Raw genomic sequence first — 15,913 nt, 5'->3', positions numbered from 1 at the left:
AACCATGTGCCTCCCATTGGAAATGCATTGGGGCGGCCATTAAACAGACAAGACAAATGTTTTTTTTTGTGAGATAGAGGCCCAAGGACTCATTAACACAAACATGTTCTGTGCTCTGCCTGTGTTTGATGGCCGCCTCAATGCCTTTCCAATGGGAGGCACATGGTTTGACCAAACATTTGTGTTTGATGGAGGGGGGCAAACAAACACAAGTGTTTGGACAAACCATGTGCCTCCCATTGGAAAAGCATTGAGGTGGCCAGCAAACACAGGCAGGGCAAAAGAACATGTGTTGTTTGTATGAAAAAGGACAAACATTCCTGACATTGTCCATTTAGTGTCACAATAAAGTCCTATAAATCCTCTAATGTCTATACAACAGTGTTCAATTCTCTAATGTTTATACAACAGTGTTCAAGGATAAAACCGTGTTTCTCAAACAAACGCTCCTTACCTTGGAACAAACTGCATGCAGTCAGTGAACCAGCCTGGCTCAGTGGCTCCCAAACCAAACTGCATTCTGGGAAACAACATGGCCACTCCTATTTAAATCCAAAGCCACGCCCACTGGATCCGGTCACCTGTTCAACTAGTCCGTCCGTCATTGGTCCGTTGGTCAGAGTGATAAGTGATTGGATCATCCACTGTTGATCATCACAGCTGTGTGCACCACACACACACACACACTGTGGTAGTCTATTAATAGTTGTGGAGAGGGATGTAGATGGAAAGTCTAGAGATATAGGAGTCATTTTAATTAACATTATCCTATGGAATATGCAATGAAATGTTGGTATAGCGAAGAGGGATAAGGTAACTGATATACTTCCAGTAATAAAACAATCTAATGGCCCATAATAGCCTTATATGTAACCTGGCAAATAGGGCACAGGACACAGACATATATTGGGGTTCTTTATTTCCCAAGAAGTTGGTGTTGGTGTATCTTATTTGTGTAAAGAATGCCACAGTTTGGCAAATATGGCATGCAAGCCTGTAACATAAAATAAACCTAAACTAAATACGGTAGTGGCTCTATCACAAACAGTGTGAGGAACGGCCAACTCACACACTGAGCAAACACTGGTCCCCCAAGCTTCACCCCTTTCCAAGACAGTACAAAGACACAGAAACTCAACCAAGTTGAGACTTGAGTTACTAGTTACTAGTTCAGCTTTCACCTCTTGTTTACAATCATCAAGATCTTCTCAAAGAAACCCAACAAACGCAGGTTGCTTCTTATTATTCAAGACGTTTTTCAGTGTAACCCTTGACCCCCAGAACATGGCACTCACAAAGTGACAGTGCCACCTGGTGGATTTACATAGAACTACAGGCATATATGCCACTGGGCTACATATAGATCAATCTGTACCAGCTGGACAGGGCCGGCTGATCCAAGATACAATATGAGTATATGACAGAAGATATTTACAGACTCAATAAAAACAATCATACTGTATGTCCATATATCTAGTGATAGATGAAAAATAACCCAAGAATTGTGAAGATGTGTCGCAAATCTTGGAATATAATTATATTCTTTCAGAGCCATCTGGCTCCCATCCCGCCGACCCCCATCTTTTCAGATGGGGGTCGGCGGCCAAATACAGAAAACTCTGGGGCTCCTTGACATGAAATAGTTTGAGAACCACTTATTATAGAAACATGGGGTTTTTCAGAAAACTGTCATGATTTAGAAGACATTTGTAGAATCGTCCTCAGGTCTAAATGGTATAAACTACCTAGAACTATAGAGGAATGCTCTCAGAAATACTGTAAATACTTTAGAGAAAATGCTTTCAGCCATTCGGAAAATTAAGCTCCGAACCAGTTAATTCACTCCCCAACAACGTTCAATTGATTTTGCACATCAACTTCAAAGGGACAGAAATCAGCCTCGTTGGGGCATCGCGAGGAAGGCAGCGGCGTCTCTCGGCTGGTTGACTGCAGACCTGATCAGATTCCAACCTCCTGAGTTCCGGAATCCCTGGAACCAAACATTTTATTCATTAGATATGGTGGCTATCAGGCATGCAAAGTAAAAAAATATTAAAATCATTTTTTTTTACCCATTTTGGGTGGGAACCCCTTTTGGTGTTTTAAACATTATGTTATAATTTACCTTTTGAAAAATAACAGATCTACAAGCTCATAGCGCGCAACTTGTAGGTCTTCTATTTTTGAAAATCGTGAAAATGTGCCTGCAACATGTTCCTGGAACAACGTTTTCAGATGGGGGTCGATGGCCAAACACAGATAATTTTTGGGGTCCTTGACATGAAATATTGAGCACCACTGATACAGAAACATAGGTAGGCCTATTTCAGAAAAAGGGTTAATACACTGTATGACTGTACCCCTCTACCATCTGCACTGATGACAAATGTGCTACCCTGCAAAAACATACAGTAGCATGGTGGCAGACACTGTCTTTACAATTTAAGAATTAGCATTCTCTCTCTGGTTCCTCTTTATGTCACTTTGGTAGACATTCACCAGCACACACACATCTCGTAGCCTCTTTGCTTATAAGTGCATATTGTTTTGTCAGTTGCAATGACTGATTGCATTGCATTTTTTGAGTGCTGTTATTCAAATGTAACAGTGAACAGAGGGGTTTAGGCTAGGGCTAGGGTGTTGTTCACTTTACTAGAACCCCTTTCCAAAATATATATATTACTTACAGTTGTTTCACTTAAATGCAGAGAGAGAGTTCCATTTAGAACAAAGTGGGTTAAAAATGGCCTGGATGCCTTTACAGTATCAGGAGAACACGATATATTTTCCAACTATCCCTAAAATCAGTTTTTTGACACCTCGTTAAAACGGTTTAGGCTACATGCATTCTTCACTCTGTAAGCGGTCTACACTAACCTGTACGCATTTCACATCAATTGCTCATGCTTGGGATTTATTTACCGTTTATGAAACGTGAAATGTCAAAATACTACTGTATGAAAGAAGATGTGGAGCAGGTCATTATTATTATATATTCTTTTAAGATTTACAGTATTTTGGGCTTTTTATGCCTTTATAGTCAGGGAATATATTATCTACCAGTCAAATCTGGGAATACATTTCTTACCAAGAACTTTCTTCACCAATGTGTTTGTAAAGGTGTCTACTAACATATCCCACATTGGTTTATATTCAACCACCCTAGGGGAATTTTTGACAGCTGCTGAAAGTTGGGGTACCATCAACAACCAATATAAGGCAAAATGTTCTAAATTTCATTAAGCTTTAAATAGCATGTGACGTGTCAAGCTAGGTGGTTTTCATCATTCTGAATCCATTCCAAGCATTTGTTTTGCACGAAAAACACTCCGTGGGCTAAAAAACAGCCATAGACACTTGCCCAAATGTGCTCAAATGTGCTGACCTCATTTGTGATGACGTCTATGGCCTTTTTCGTGCAAGTGGAATGCTTGGAATGGATTCAGAATCACCTTTACAAACACATTGGTGAAGAAAAGTCTTGGTAAGAAATGTATTCCCAGGTTTTATTAATATCCCCTGACTATTAATAGAGGGTGCGTTCGGATATAGTGCACTGAGCGCACTGTGCAACTGGGCAGTTAAAAATGGCGAGGGGGCACACATCATTTTTATAGAGTAAAACAATATGTACATAAAACTTAAACTGAGGGGGCAGCATTTGCAACTGAGGGTGCCAGGCCCCCTCTGGGGGGGGGGGGGGGGGGGGGGGGGGTAGTGCAAGCTGGATTGGGTCACTGAGTTTGGAGTTGGGATGGTAATATTCATTCCATTTTTAATTTGGCTTGGAGCCTAAAAGGTTAAACTAAATGAAAGCGAGAGTAGGGCCAGCTATAGCCAACCAACAGGGTCTTGTCAGTGTTGGGTATATTATGTGACTTCATGGGCCGGGGAATGTGACTTAACCCATTTTGGTGCTATCTTGGCATTGCCCTCTAGAGGTTGTCCGATCAGATGGGGTCAAATCAGGGCCAATAGTCATCTTCAAATTATTTGAATCGGGAGCCAAAAAAAAGCCAAGTTTCACGAAGGAGAAGCGAAAAAGCGACCAAGAGTCCCTTCGGGCTTGGTCCCTAAATATACTTGTAACCCAACTGTAGGGAGTACAAACCTTAGAGTATATATTGATAGAGACGGCACCGGGTTTCTCCTCTCATCCACTTGCATTAAGTTGCTCAAAAGCACATGAGGCGATTTCACTCTTCCTTCCGGGTAGGAACAGTGTGCATTCTGGGATGGTTTGGGCCGCTGACTATCGTTGCACTGAAACAGCGTTCACGTATGAAACAGCGTTCACGTATGAAACAGCGAACAGCGTTCACGTGTCATCATGCGTGTGAGCAATGATAGTCAACAGACCAGCTTTGGCCCCAAAGCGAAACACTATGTTTCCTGTGATTCACAGGCTCAGATCCATACAGTGTTTCATTTATTTACACATACGTAGGCTCAGATCCATATTGCTCAGATCCATAGTGTTTCATTTATTTTCAAACCATGGCTGAGGGAAGTATAGGGGTGCCTTGCATGGTTTCCGCCGCCATCGGTGTGTGAATGTGTGTGTGAATGTAATGCACAGCACAATCTATGTAAAGGTGTGTGAATGGGTGAATGTAATGCACAATCTATGTAAAGGTGTGAATGTAACAATCTATGTAAAGGTGTGCTAACACGAGGATAGTGTTTAAAAACACCAGGATAGTGTTTTTTAAAAACACCAGGATAGTGTTTTTTTAAACACTAGGATAGTGTTTTTAAATACACCAGGATAGTGTTCGGATAGACATTCTGATAGAGTTATGATAGAGACATTCTGATAGACAATCTGATAGTTATGATAGAAACATTCTGATAGTTAGGCCCTATGATAGAGACATTCTGAAATGAGTCCTACATACTTACCTACTTACCTTTTGGCAAGTAAAAAAAAAAATCACTTTCACCTAGAAACTCCATTCACACTTTTTATAATTCAGCTTACTGTGGACTAAGACACATGCTTTACTTTGAAATGTTTTGTAGTTTCTGAGTTATGGAGTCAGAACAGTCTGTGGACTGTGTGCTTCAACACCACCGCAAGCTTGCATACAACAAGGTCACTGATGGAGTATACCAACATGCTGCTTGGTGGACCTTCCCATGAGCAGCTACTGGGAAGAGAGGCGTTGGACGTGGCCTTCTAGCGGTGTGTCCATCCGCTGTCGGAACAACAGTGGGTGGATTTTGGGCCCATGGAATTAGCCACGCTACCGGGAACGATATGACACCGGGTGGCTATGCAGCAGTGGACTGGGAAATTGTTTCCTCTGGTGGTTCAGCCTGAGACATACACGTGGACTGGTTGTTGGTGGCCGGGGGTTTCGAACTTAGGATGCATGCCTACACTACTGGTGCCCATGTAATGCTGGGTGACATGACATTCTTGTTGTATCGCGACATATTCCTTGATTTTGTTAAAATGTGTGTGTGTGTCTACTGCAGTTTCTGCTTTATGGATAGTGGCTGCTACGTCACAGCCCCAGTGCGGAATTTAATCGAGTCCCAGCCTAATTTAAAAACAAAATATGGGAGGAAAATAACAGCTCTTAATCAATGTTTTAATGAAAAAGTACATATACATCATAAAGTAGATCATCTGTACAGTATAGAGTTAATTACAGTCTAGCTCCTTTTCCACCAGGGTTGAACAGGCCCGGTTCTTAGTCCATGAGCCAGAGCCCCAAAATTGGAACGTTAATTACGAGTGCAAAACCATACGTACTGTATATTAAATTGGTTATAGGATCAATATAAGTGAATGAATGTATGATAACCCTTCCACAGGAGTAGCTTTTTCATATTCATATACATTATATGCAGTAAATGATAGGTGAATAGGTAAAGATTTAATTAACTGGGGACCATGAAATGTCCCCAGTTCATTTCTTACACGAAGACAATGATTTATTGTATTACAAGTTTTCAGAAATTGAATTAAATATGCAAATTGTGCATTATATACTAAAATATGCAAAAAATATAAAATATGAAAAAGCTACTACTGTGGAAGGGTTACCATATAAATTTACTTATATTGACCCTATGGTTCTGCACACTCATATTCATAATTAACGTTCCGATTTTGGAGCTCTGGCTCATGGACTAAGAACCGGTTCAACCATGGTGGAAAAGAGGCCTCTGTACCTGAGATTAGTAGATAGTTAGTAAGTTATTCAAATTGGTACTCGACATGCAATCTGAATCTGAACCTTTTTGGACCATTCTTTAACCCCAAGGTTCTTTGTTCTCTCTACACCAAATCCCCCCCCCCCCCCCCATTAAATTATAGCCGATTTAAATAACTTCAACCACGAGAGACACCACCGAGCACGCTAAGTTGCCGTCAAACGTTGCGAAGTTCAGTAGTAAATCCGTCCGAGTTGTAACCCAATAGCACAGAATCTAGGAAAAGCCACACCTCCGTCGCGGTCAAAACAGTAATATGTATGTAGTCGTGTAATATGTACGGATTTGGGGGTTTTCTAGGAATTGCCAATCTGTGCCATTTCATCGTGTTTGGGTTTGATCTGGTTTGACGATTCTGTGCTATTGTGTTACAACTCAGACGGGCAAAATTTTAATTTTAGTTTTAGTCATAGTCTCTTGAATAGTTTTCATTTAGTTTCACATTTTAGTCACCTGGAATGTTTTAGTGTTAGTCTAGTTTTAGTCGACTAAATATCATAAGATTTTATCATCTGTAGATTTAGTCGACTAAAATGTATTTTGATGCCGTCGTAATGACTGTTTTTAGACGATCTACAAGCGCACAACGCATCACACTGCGTCGTGTGTGAGCTTGTAGATCTGCTATTTTCAGCATGCAACCAAGTGCAAAATGACTTATACTGGATCTCTTGTCCACTATTTCTTTTTCGTCAGTGGAAAAAGGTAGTCGGCGAACATTTTTCGTCTTTCGTCTAGTCGACAAAATAAACACTGGGTGACAGTCTACTGGAGTCATCGCCTTTTTTGTATCTCAGCAGCACTTGGCTGGCCTCTGTTCCATAGCCGATCTATAATTGCGTTGTGAGCTTACAGGTCGACTAATTTCAGAGAATGTTTGTTCAGCTATTTTCACAGAATGTTCGCCTGCTAGGACAGAGACGCTGCTACAGAGTGAAGGAACGTCAGGGCTTGTTAGGGCTCCCGTCTGCTTGCCAGTCCAATATGAACAAGGGCATTTTGAGTACCCAAATGTTTTATGTTAGAAATATTGTGTATGGGTCCCCAGCATGTAAAAACTGCTGGATGCTAACTTGCAAATGTTGAGTAATTTTCATAATTAGCATATGTGGGTGGGGGGAGAAAAAAAATCATCATGCTTTTACGTAGCATGTGACATGTGGGTTTTCATGATTCTGAATCCATTCCAAGCATTCATTGCACAAAAAACACTCCTTGGGCTAAAAACGGGCATAGTTGTCATCACAAATGTGATGAGGTCAGCAGTGGCAACACTCGCATGACTCAAGTAAGAGATGGTATAAGTAGCCTATGCTATTTTCATATTTATAAAATGTTTCAGATGTTTAAATTTTTTAAATCTGAGATGATTTGAATCGAATATTTAGGGAAGGTCATGGAAGGGGAACCTTCTGAAAGCTAAAAATCTCAAAAAAGTCATGTGAGTATTAATGCATGAATTATTTTGTTGCCTTATATGGGTTGTTAATGGTATGGTCACATATTATGCCAAATATGAAATTGCTCAACATGTGCAAGTTAGCATCCGGCAGTTTCTAAATGCTCTAAATACTCAACATTTCTAACATAAAACTTTAGGGTACTCAAAATGCCAGGGTTCACATTTTGGCAAGTGGACTATAAATGGACTTGTAGTTTTGTGGTTAGAGCTTGACGTTCCGTGAAGCGATGGACTTGTAGATCTGCGGGGACAGGACTACGTAGGTCTTCTGCTCGGGGTCCAGGAAGTACAGAGGGTCTGAGATGTTGTCCGGGTCAAAGCCTTCCTCCACCAACCTCACCTTCTTCATCTTGAACGTCCCTGTCATCTCCAGACAGCTCTGCAAAACACATTAATTCACTCATTAACACTTGTGATGCCCATAGTAGAGGACCTGACTAAGATATGTATGCACTTCATTTAGGAGAGAATATCGCAACTGTTCTTGACTAATATGAACCCCGCGAACAACTTGGGAACTGTGAACAATTCTCTATCCGGGGCGAAATACCCGAAAATGACCACGCCCTTTTAAAAATGACCGCTACTTCAAACATTCTCTATTTTCTAAACCGTTGGAGCTACAGATTTTCTGAGGTGCTCAAAATGTTCAGAATGCTCATGTTTGTTGAATCCGTGCCCAAGCCAGCAACCCTTCGGGTCATCATAGTGGCCAAATCCAATATGGCCGCCAGTCCGCCACCTGAAAAAGGTTTTGTCCAGAACTTTTGAACCAGATCAGCTATGAATGCAAACTTGGTGTCTAAATCATGTTTTTTGACAATTATAAACATTTTGGAATGATCATCTTTATGACTGGGTGTGGCTATTTTGCATATTTCAAAGATGGCGACTATCTGACAATTTGTTTTACTTTGAAAACTTGGTGTCTATTTTGTACTTTTTGAGCATTAGAAACACATTGGAATGCTCATATTTATGATTAAATCCATCTAGAGCACTCTTATTTGCTTATTACAAATACTGTATGGCCTATATAAAAAATGTTACATTTCATCCATATGTGAGTGTAGAGTTGATCAAATTGGAGAAAAGAAACAACCTGTATACATAATGTAATTTTATAGAAACAATAGAATAGCATAATAATATCATGATAAATTATGCTGAACATTAGTCAAAGGTGTATCAAATTTAAAAACAGTAAACCTATGTTTACACACACACACACGCTCCGTCCTTTTGATTTCTCATGGAAAAATACATACAACTTCTATATATCGAGGTGCACTGCAAATGATTCCAGCTTTGCAGAATTTTCTTTTTGTCCACTAGGCCTTTCATGACTGTTGCAGCCTCAGTGGAGGAGGATGGTGCAAGCTTTACTGGCATCTACAAAATTAGTCCAGTAAGGTTCCCTAGCCAGTGACCAGCCCAATGTACTGAAACGTTGGGATGTAGTGGCCTTTAGACAAGCTGAATCAAGTAGAATTGGGTAGGAAGAATGGACTTGCGAGTCGACCATTTGTTTGACCAACATCAGCCTTCCCTGACTATGGGAAAAGGAGTACAGGAATCTCACATAAACCCTGGTCACTCTCACCTTGGAGCCTGAAAAGATCAGCTCCGATTTCCATGTCCAAAGATTGGCCAGAATATGTAGGCAAGTGTGTTTGTCTTATTATGTAATGTCATTGCCGCTATTCTAAAGCCCTTTCAGGTACAAACACTGGGCACCCCTGTCATAGAGGGACTGAGAAAGCCACTGTATGGCTTCATCTACTTTGCTATGGCTACGACTCTTGCTGTATATGACGATGACCATACGGCAATCTTTGGACATGGAAATCAGAGTTGATCTTTTCAGGCTCCAAGTCCAAGGTGAGAGTGACCAGGGTTTCTGTGAGATTCTGCACTCCTTTTCACATAGTCAGGGAAGGCTGATGTTGGTCAAACAAATTGTAGCAAGTCCCTTGAGAACCTTCCTCCTACCCAAGCTACATTGATCCTAGCCTGGCTAATAAGCCAGACCGAATCAGCCGTTGGCAAAAAGAAAATGCCTGCCGGCGGATTACGGTCTGGAGAGAGGCTCAATTGTACGCCTATTTCCTACACCAGAGAACTGGGGCGGCCAATCGGGACATTTGAGTCTGGCTTATTAGCCAGGCTACATTGATGATTGATCCAGCATCCAGCTTGTCAAAATGCCACTACATTCCAAATTTCAGTACATTGGGCTGGTCACTGACTCCATGACTAAGACTTGGGAACTTTACAGGACCCAGCCAGTAAAGCTCCTCCACTTAGGCTGCAACAGTTATGTACTGTAGGCCTATTGGAAACAGAAAATTATGCAAAGCTGGAATCCTTTGCACCTCGATATATAGAAGTTGTATGATCAGGACCAAAAAAAAAAGTCTTCTCTGTGAGGACTCTAAAGGGCGGAGCGCATGGTGTGACGGAGTGTGTGTGTGTGTGTGTGTGTGTGTGTGTGTGTGTGTGTGTGTGTTTGTGTCGCATTTCCAATTTAAACACTGTTAAAATGTGATACCTTTGACAAATGCTCAGCATAAATTATTAAGCTATTATTATTATTATGCTCTTATGCTATTATTCTATTGTCAATAAAAGTACATCTGTACACATGTATGTTTTAGAGACAGTCGCACTGAGGAAAAGACAGGAAGCATAGCTGGAGGTAGCATAAACTAAAATGTTGAGGTTCTCTCTGGGAGTAACGAGGATGGATAGGATCAGGAATGAGTACATCAGAGGGACAGGCAGCACATGTCAGATGTTTTGGAGATAAAGCCAAAGAGGTCAGACTGAGATGGTTTGGACACATAAAGAGGAGGGTAGTGTGCATATTGGTAGAGGGAGGCTGAGGTTAGAACTGCCAGGCAGGAGGTCTAGAGGAAGACCAAAGAGAAGATGTATGGATGTAGTGAAAGAGGACATGAAGTTAGTTGGTGTGAGAGAAGAGGAGGCAGGGGACAGCGTGAAATGGAGGCAGATGATTTGCTGTGGTGACCCCTGAAGGGAAAAGCCGAAAGGAAAAGAAGACACAGGTTGCTTCTTTTCTCCAGTTTGATCTTAACCTATTCCAACAACTCTACACTCAAATCCGGATGAAACTTCATGTTACATAACATTTTTGATATGTAGGCCATACAGTATTTGCAATAAGCAAATCAGAGTGCTCTAGATGGATTTAATCATGAATATGAGCATTCCAATGTGTTTCTAATGCTCAAAAAGCACAAAATAGTTTGCAAAAAATGACAAAGTAAAACTAATTGTCAGATAGTCGCCATCTTTGAAATATGCAAAATAGAGGTTCGGCCACACCCAGTCATACAGATAAGCATTCATAAGGCCATATTGGATTTGGCCACTATGATGACCCGGATGGTTGCTGGCTTGGGCACGGATTCAACAAACATGAGCATTCTGAACAGCATTAGACTACCAGGACGTCCACACACATCCTATCAAATAAAACCGTGGGGTGCCTGTGACTAACGTCACAATAATGACCCGTCATCTCTATAACACATCACAGTAATGACCTGTCATCTCTATAACCAGGGCTGCACACAACTCTTTTGGTCTAGTACTCAGAGGAGCACCTGGAGAAGTTTCTTGGTGCTCCCAAAATGCAACGACTTGTCTCGCCGGATGGATAAAAGAGGGATGCATGAATAACTTGTAGCAAAACAATTTTTATTGGATAAGTGGGGACTGGGGAGTCAATGGAGAGTATTGCAACTCTAGATTCATCCCATTATTAAAAAAAATCTATAGTTGCAAATTGCAGCTATAGGTCCATGTGTGGTCCAGCCCTATATGCACATTCTATTACAAACTTCTTAATACTTCCTAAGGATGAGAAAAAGAGGTTGCGCATCAGCAATGACTGAAGGATATATGAGCATCAAAGCAATATTTAGATCCTTTTTTCTATTTTTTATTTAAATAGCCGATGTACTAGCTCACAACGTGTTGCGGAGGCGACACGTTGTGAGCTTGCAGATCAGCTATTTGTTTAACATACAACACGTCGTACGGCGAAGCATATGTCAGGCTTCCCTTTTGTTTTTAGCCGAGGCGATGTACACAGTCAACACAGAGTCAGACACACATGGCTCCTCGGTGCAAAATAAACAATGTACACTATCCGACTTTACGATAATAAGGGACAGTATGTCGGGACACAGTGTTGTCATGTTGATAAGCTTCATGTTGTGCAGCAGACGGCATCGCACACGAGCAACTTGCTCCAGCACCCGGAAAACAAACACAAGCACAGCAGCGAATGGGAATAGTGCAAAGCATCCAAAGCTTGCCCTTTTACAACTTTTACTTTTTAGTTCGCTCCACATCTGAAACGGAGAAGCCATTGGGAAGTCAGTGGGAAATGCTCTCGCCACAGAATTTACTAGTATTCTGCCATAATAATCATTCTGGGCGGCCCCAGCTGTTGGTCCGCAGAAGTGCTTCCCGGTGCTTGATTGACAGCGCATAATGAGTTTTGTCGACGCATGCGCACTGGCGCACCGCTTATGTGCAGCCCTGTCTATAACACATCACAGTAATGACCTGTCATCTTTATAACACATCACAGTAATGACCCGTCATCATCATACTATAATTCTAACAATGTCTGTCTGTCTGCAACACCGCCGTATCTCCTCATTGCCTGCACCAATCACTCCCACTTTTCACACAGGCATTGACCATATGAATATGGAGGTCTTAACGAAGCCCTTTTTTCGATATGACACATTAATGATTAATAATGAATATATTCGTGAATTAACCTCGCACCCTCACACACCTCCGCCCCTTAGCGACACCTGCATCACAGGCCACCGTTCTCACCGTTACCCCACTGGCATGCTTCCTCTAGCTACCGCCGCAACACAACAAAGAGTGCCCTATACAATTTGGCGCCGCTGACTGTGTGTGTGTGTTGCATCCTTTGGCCGTCTTCTCCTACTAAACTACACCGTTTGCACACATCTCACCATGCACAACAGCAACAGCTAGCCTGTCCACACATTAACCACTACTTTGCATTCATATTCATGTCATATTTACAGTACTACGGCCTTCACAGTGACCGGGATATTTCCAACCCCCTCAAAACTAGCTGATCTGCTCCACACCACCTCAGGCCCCTCCCCCTCTGCTGTCCTTTGCACGGACAGGCGATTGACGATTCAAACCACACACGGGTAAAAACTGCGCAGGCACGATTGTGGCAGACAGGCAGCTGTTACACACGGCGCATAGCCTACTACGGTTATTTAACCACTTTGCAATGCGATGTTTGAACGTCACTTCATATTATAACTTCAAACCAAACGCGGGTGACACGCCTGGTCACTGACGACGCGCGTCGCGCAGTTACAGATCTCATCTTTCCTGCACCTAATGTGAAACATTGAACAGCCCGGCCACGATCACAACGGAATGATTATCTATCGGGGTGGCTCTGTTGGATCAGAACATATCAATAATTTAAGCCACCACTCGACGGAAGGGAAACACACATCCCGTAAAATACAATGATAAAATACATACAGACAGATGCAATGACTAACGTTTGGCTGCCCTGTCGACACCACTTGAGTACTCAGGAACGAAACATTCCTAAATCACAAAAAACGTCTCATTCTTATCCTGATTAGATAAAGCACAAAAAACTGCAATTTGATTTGAAGCCCAAAAAGCCAACCTCCGACTTTAATACAGTAGATTATATGCATCTCTATGGGCAGCAGACGGTCAGCTGAGCAGTTAGGGACCGTCTACAAAGTGCAACACCGAAAGTGAAAATATTCAATAGCTTTATTTCTATGCAGAATATTACCAACAAATATAGATCACACATCAATGGTGTACTTATGATTGTACTACAGCATCTATTAGTGAATATTTTTTTCCCATTGACTTGCATAGGAAAATCTACAACTATAACATTATGTTATAATGTTATAGAAGTGTTATTCCCCGTTATGAGTGTAGGCTCATAACGGGGAAGAAGTTAGAAGAGTGCGGGTGCCCCGTAGGCTTTTGTTTTAATTTGCTCGGTACACCAGCAGCCCTTAGGGTTATCGGTTAGGGTTAGGGTAGCCGTTAGGGTTATCGGTTGGCCACCAGCAACATTATCTATCCATCCATCCATCCATCCATCCATATTAGCCTATACTTTTGTGCCTAACCCAACTTCCCAAGATCATCTGTAAACTATTCCCTGCCTATCAGTAATGTGATCTATTACATCGCATTACCCACACTGAATATCATTTGCTGTTCATATATTCAGAACGGGTAAGGACTAGTCTCTATAACACATCACAGTAATGAGCTGTCATCTCTATAAAATCACAGAAGAGAGGTGGTTGCTGATTTGTTAATACCTGTATATCCTGATGAAGAGAGGTCGTTGCCGATTGGTTAATTCATACCTGTACGTCCTGATGAAGAGAGGTGGTTGCTGATTGGTTAACACCTGTAGCCTGATGAAGCGAGGTCGTTGCTGACTGGTTAACGCCTGTATATCCTGATGAAGCCAGGTCGTTGCTGACTGGTTAACGCCTGTATATCCCGATGAAGCCAGGTCGTTAAGCAGGCAGGCTGCTGCTTGGTTCATACCTGTATCCTGATGAAACGAGGTTGTTGCTGATTGGTTCATACCTGTATCCTTATGAAACGAGGTCGTGCGTACGCAGGCAGGAAGCTGCTCACTAGCTTAAAGGTTTCGGGTGCGTTCCACTCCGAGTCTTCTGTCAGCGTGACAGCAGCCATGCCGATCCTTCCTTCATGCCCTGTGTAGAAATACATAATAATAAATAATTTGAAGGCTATTCAATTTAAAAGATGCATAGGCTGCGTGCTGACATATACCACTCACATTATGCTTTAATTGCCAAGGTGATACAATACATTATGCTTTAATTGGCTAGGTGATACGATACATTGAATCCCTGCCGATATGACACGATACGATTCACCCATGTTCCCGATTAGATTCTCCCAAGTACCCTGGGTAGAATCTGAGCAACCCGGGTCATCCGGGGGTGGTGACTCACCATAGCGAATTCCAACAAATAAGCACAAAAAAACCACTTCACATGAATGACATTGATGTAACCAGGAGATTTGGTGGTGTGAAAAGTTGCGAAGTGTGAAAAGTTGCGAAGTGTGAAAAGTTGCGAAGTGTGAAAAGTTGCGAAGTGTTTAAAGTTGCGAAGTGTGAAAAGTTCGGATCCCTTCCCTCCTCAGAGTTCTCCCCGGTGCGGGTGGAATCGAGCAGCGGGAAGCGAGGTCCTCCGCGGACTGCTGCCTCCTGCTGGATGTCACCCCACCAAGACCAGGCGCTACATCGCGATTCTCATAATTTCAATAAATAATCATAAACATACTATTTCACATACCATACCACCTTTATTTATATAGCACATTTGAAAACAACAACGTTGTAACGTTTTACCAAAGTACTTTACAGTAAAACATTAAAAAACACAACTTCATTAAAAGTTTAAAAAAAAACAACATGCACAGTGTCACGTTAAACATCAAAACATCTCATACTGTGCTTGGAAATGCCAAGGAATAAATGTAAGTCTTGAGGTGTGATTTAAACACCTGGAGGGTGGGGGCTTGTCTTATGTGCAGAGGCACATGAACAATTCTGGTAAAACTAAGATATTTTATAGGGGAAATATATATTCCATTGCGTAGTTTGCGTTTTCATTATAAAACTGTACTGGGAACTGGGGTTGAACACACCGTCACACCCTCACGCTGTTATTGGCTAAAACTCCGCCTCACTCTCCCACTATCTCCCTCCTCCCCCCCCACACACCCAAAACACCCCAGAGTCTAGACTCAAAGAAGAAACAGCTGTGGATCATTGTCAATCAGCGTGCTACAGTGGCAACTGATCAATTTGACAACTGATCAACCGACACTCGGACTCGGATTCAAGGCACCTCAGAATCACAATATAGGGTGAAAATACAACATGGAAAAAAACTGATGTAACCATGGATTTTACCGATCCAGACACTACGTGAACGATGTATCACGGTTTCAGCCGTCAATATTGTATCCGATGTATGTGAGAGAAAGCGAGCGACAGAAGAACCCCGTAATCTCGCTGTCAATTATTAAAACTAAAGTAACATGCCTGTTTTGGAAATAGTAGAGTATAGATAC

The 15,913-nt window shown here is 41.9% G+C and overlaps 1 protein-coding gene across 2 annotated transcripts in view; it reads right to left on the bottom strand.

The window, feature by feature from the left end:
* Positions 1-15,913, bottom strand: part of LOC308327786 (long-chain fatty acid transport protein 2-like) — a 512,892-nt gene that overhangs the window by 477,150 nt on the left and 19,829 nt on the right. Inside the window, exons 11-12 of one of the 2 annotated variants that reach the window (XR_013965220.1) lie at positions 14,390-14,520; positions 7,383-8,066 (exon numbers count right to left, since the gene is read on the bottom strand). Coding sequence is in view for 1 of the 2 variants with exons in the window: in XM_080781333.1 (XP_080637459.1) it covers positions 7,890-8,066; positions 14,390-14,520 (308 nt within the window). In the remaining variant the exon portion in view is untranslated. Of the gene's footprint in view, positions 1-5,618; positions 8,067-14,389; positions 14,521-15,913 lie in introns of those variants that run through there. The other variant, XM_080781333.1, reaches the window with a different exon arrangement.

This window comes from Protomyctophum bolini (assembly GCF_963924005.1).
Source record: "Protomyctophum bolini genome assembly, chromosome: 14".
NCBI lineage: Eukaryota > Metazoa > Chordata > Actinopteri > Myctophiformes > Myctophidae > Protomyctophum > Protomyctophum bolini.
This window is presented reverse-complemented; position numbering and strand designations above follow the sequence as displayed.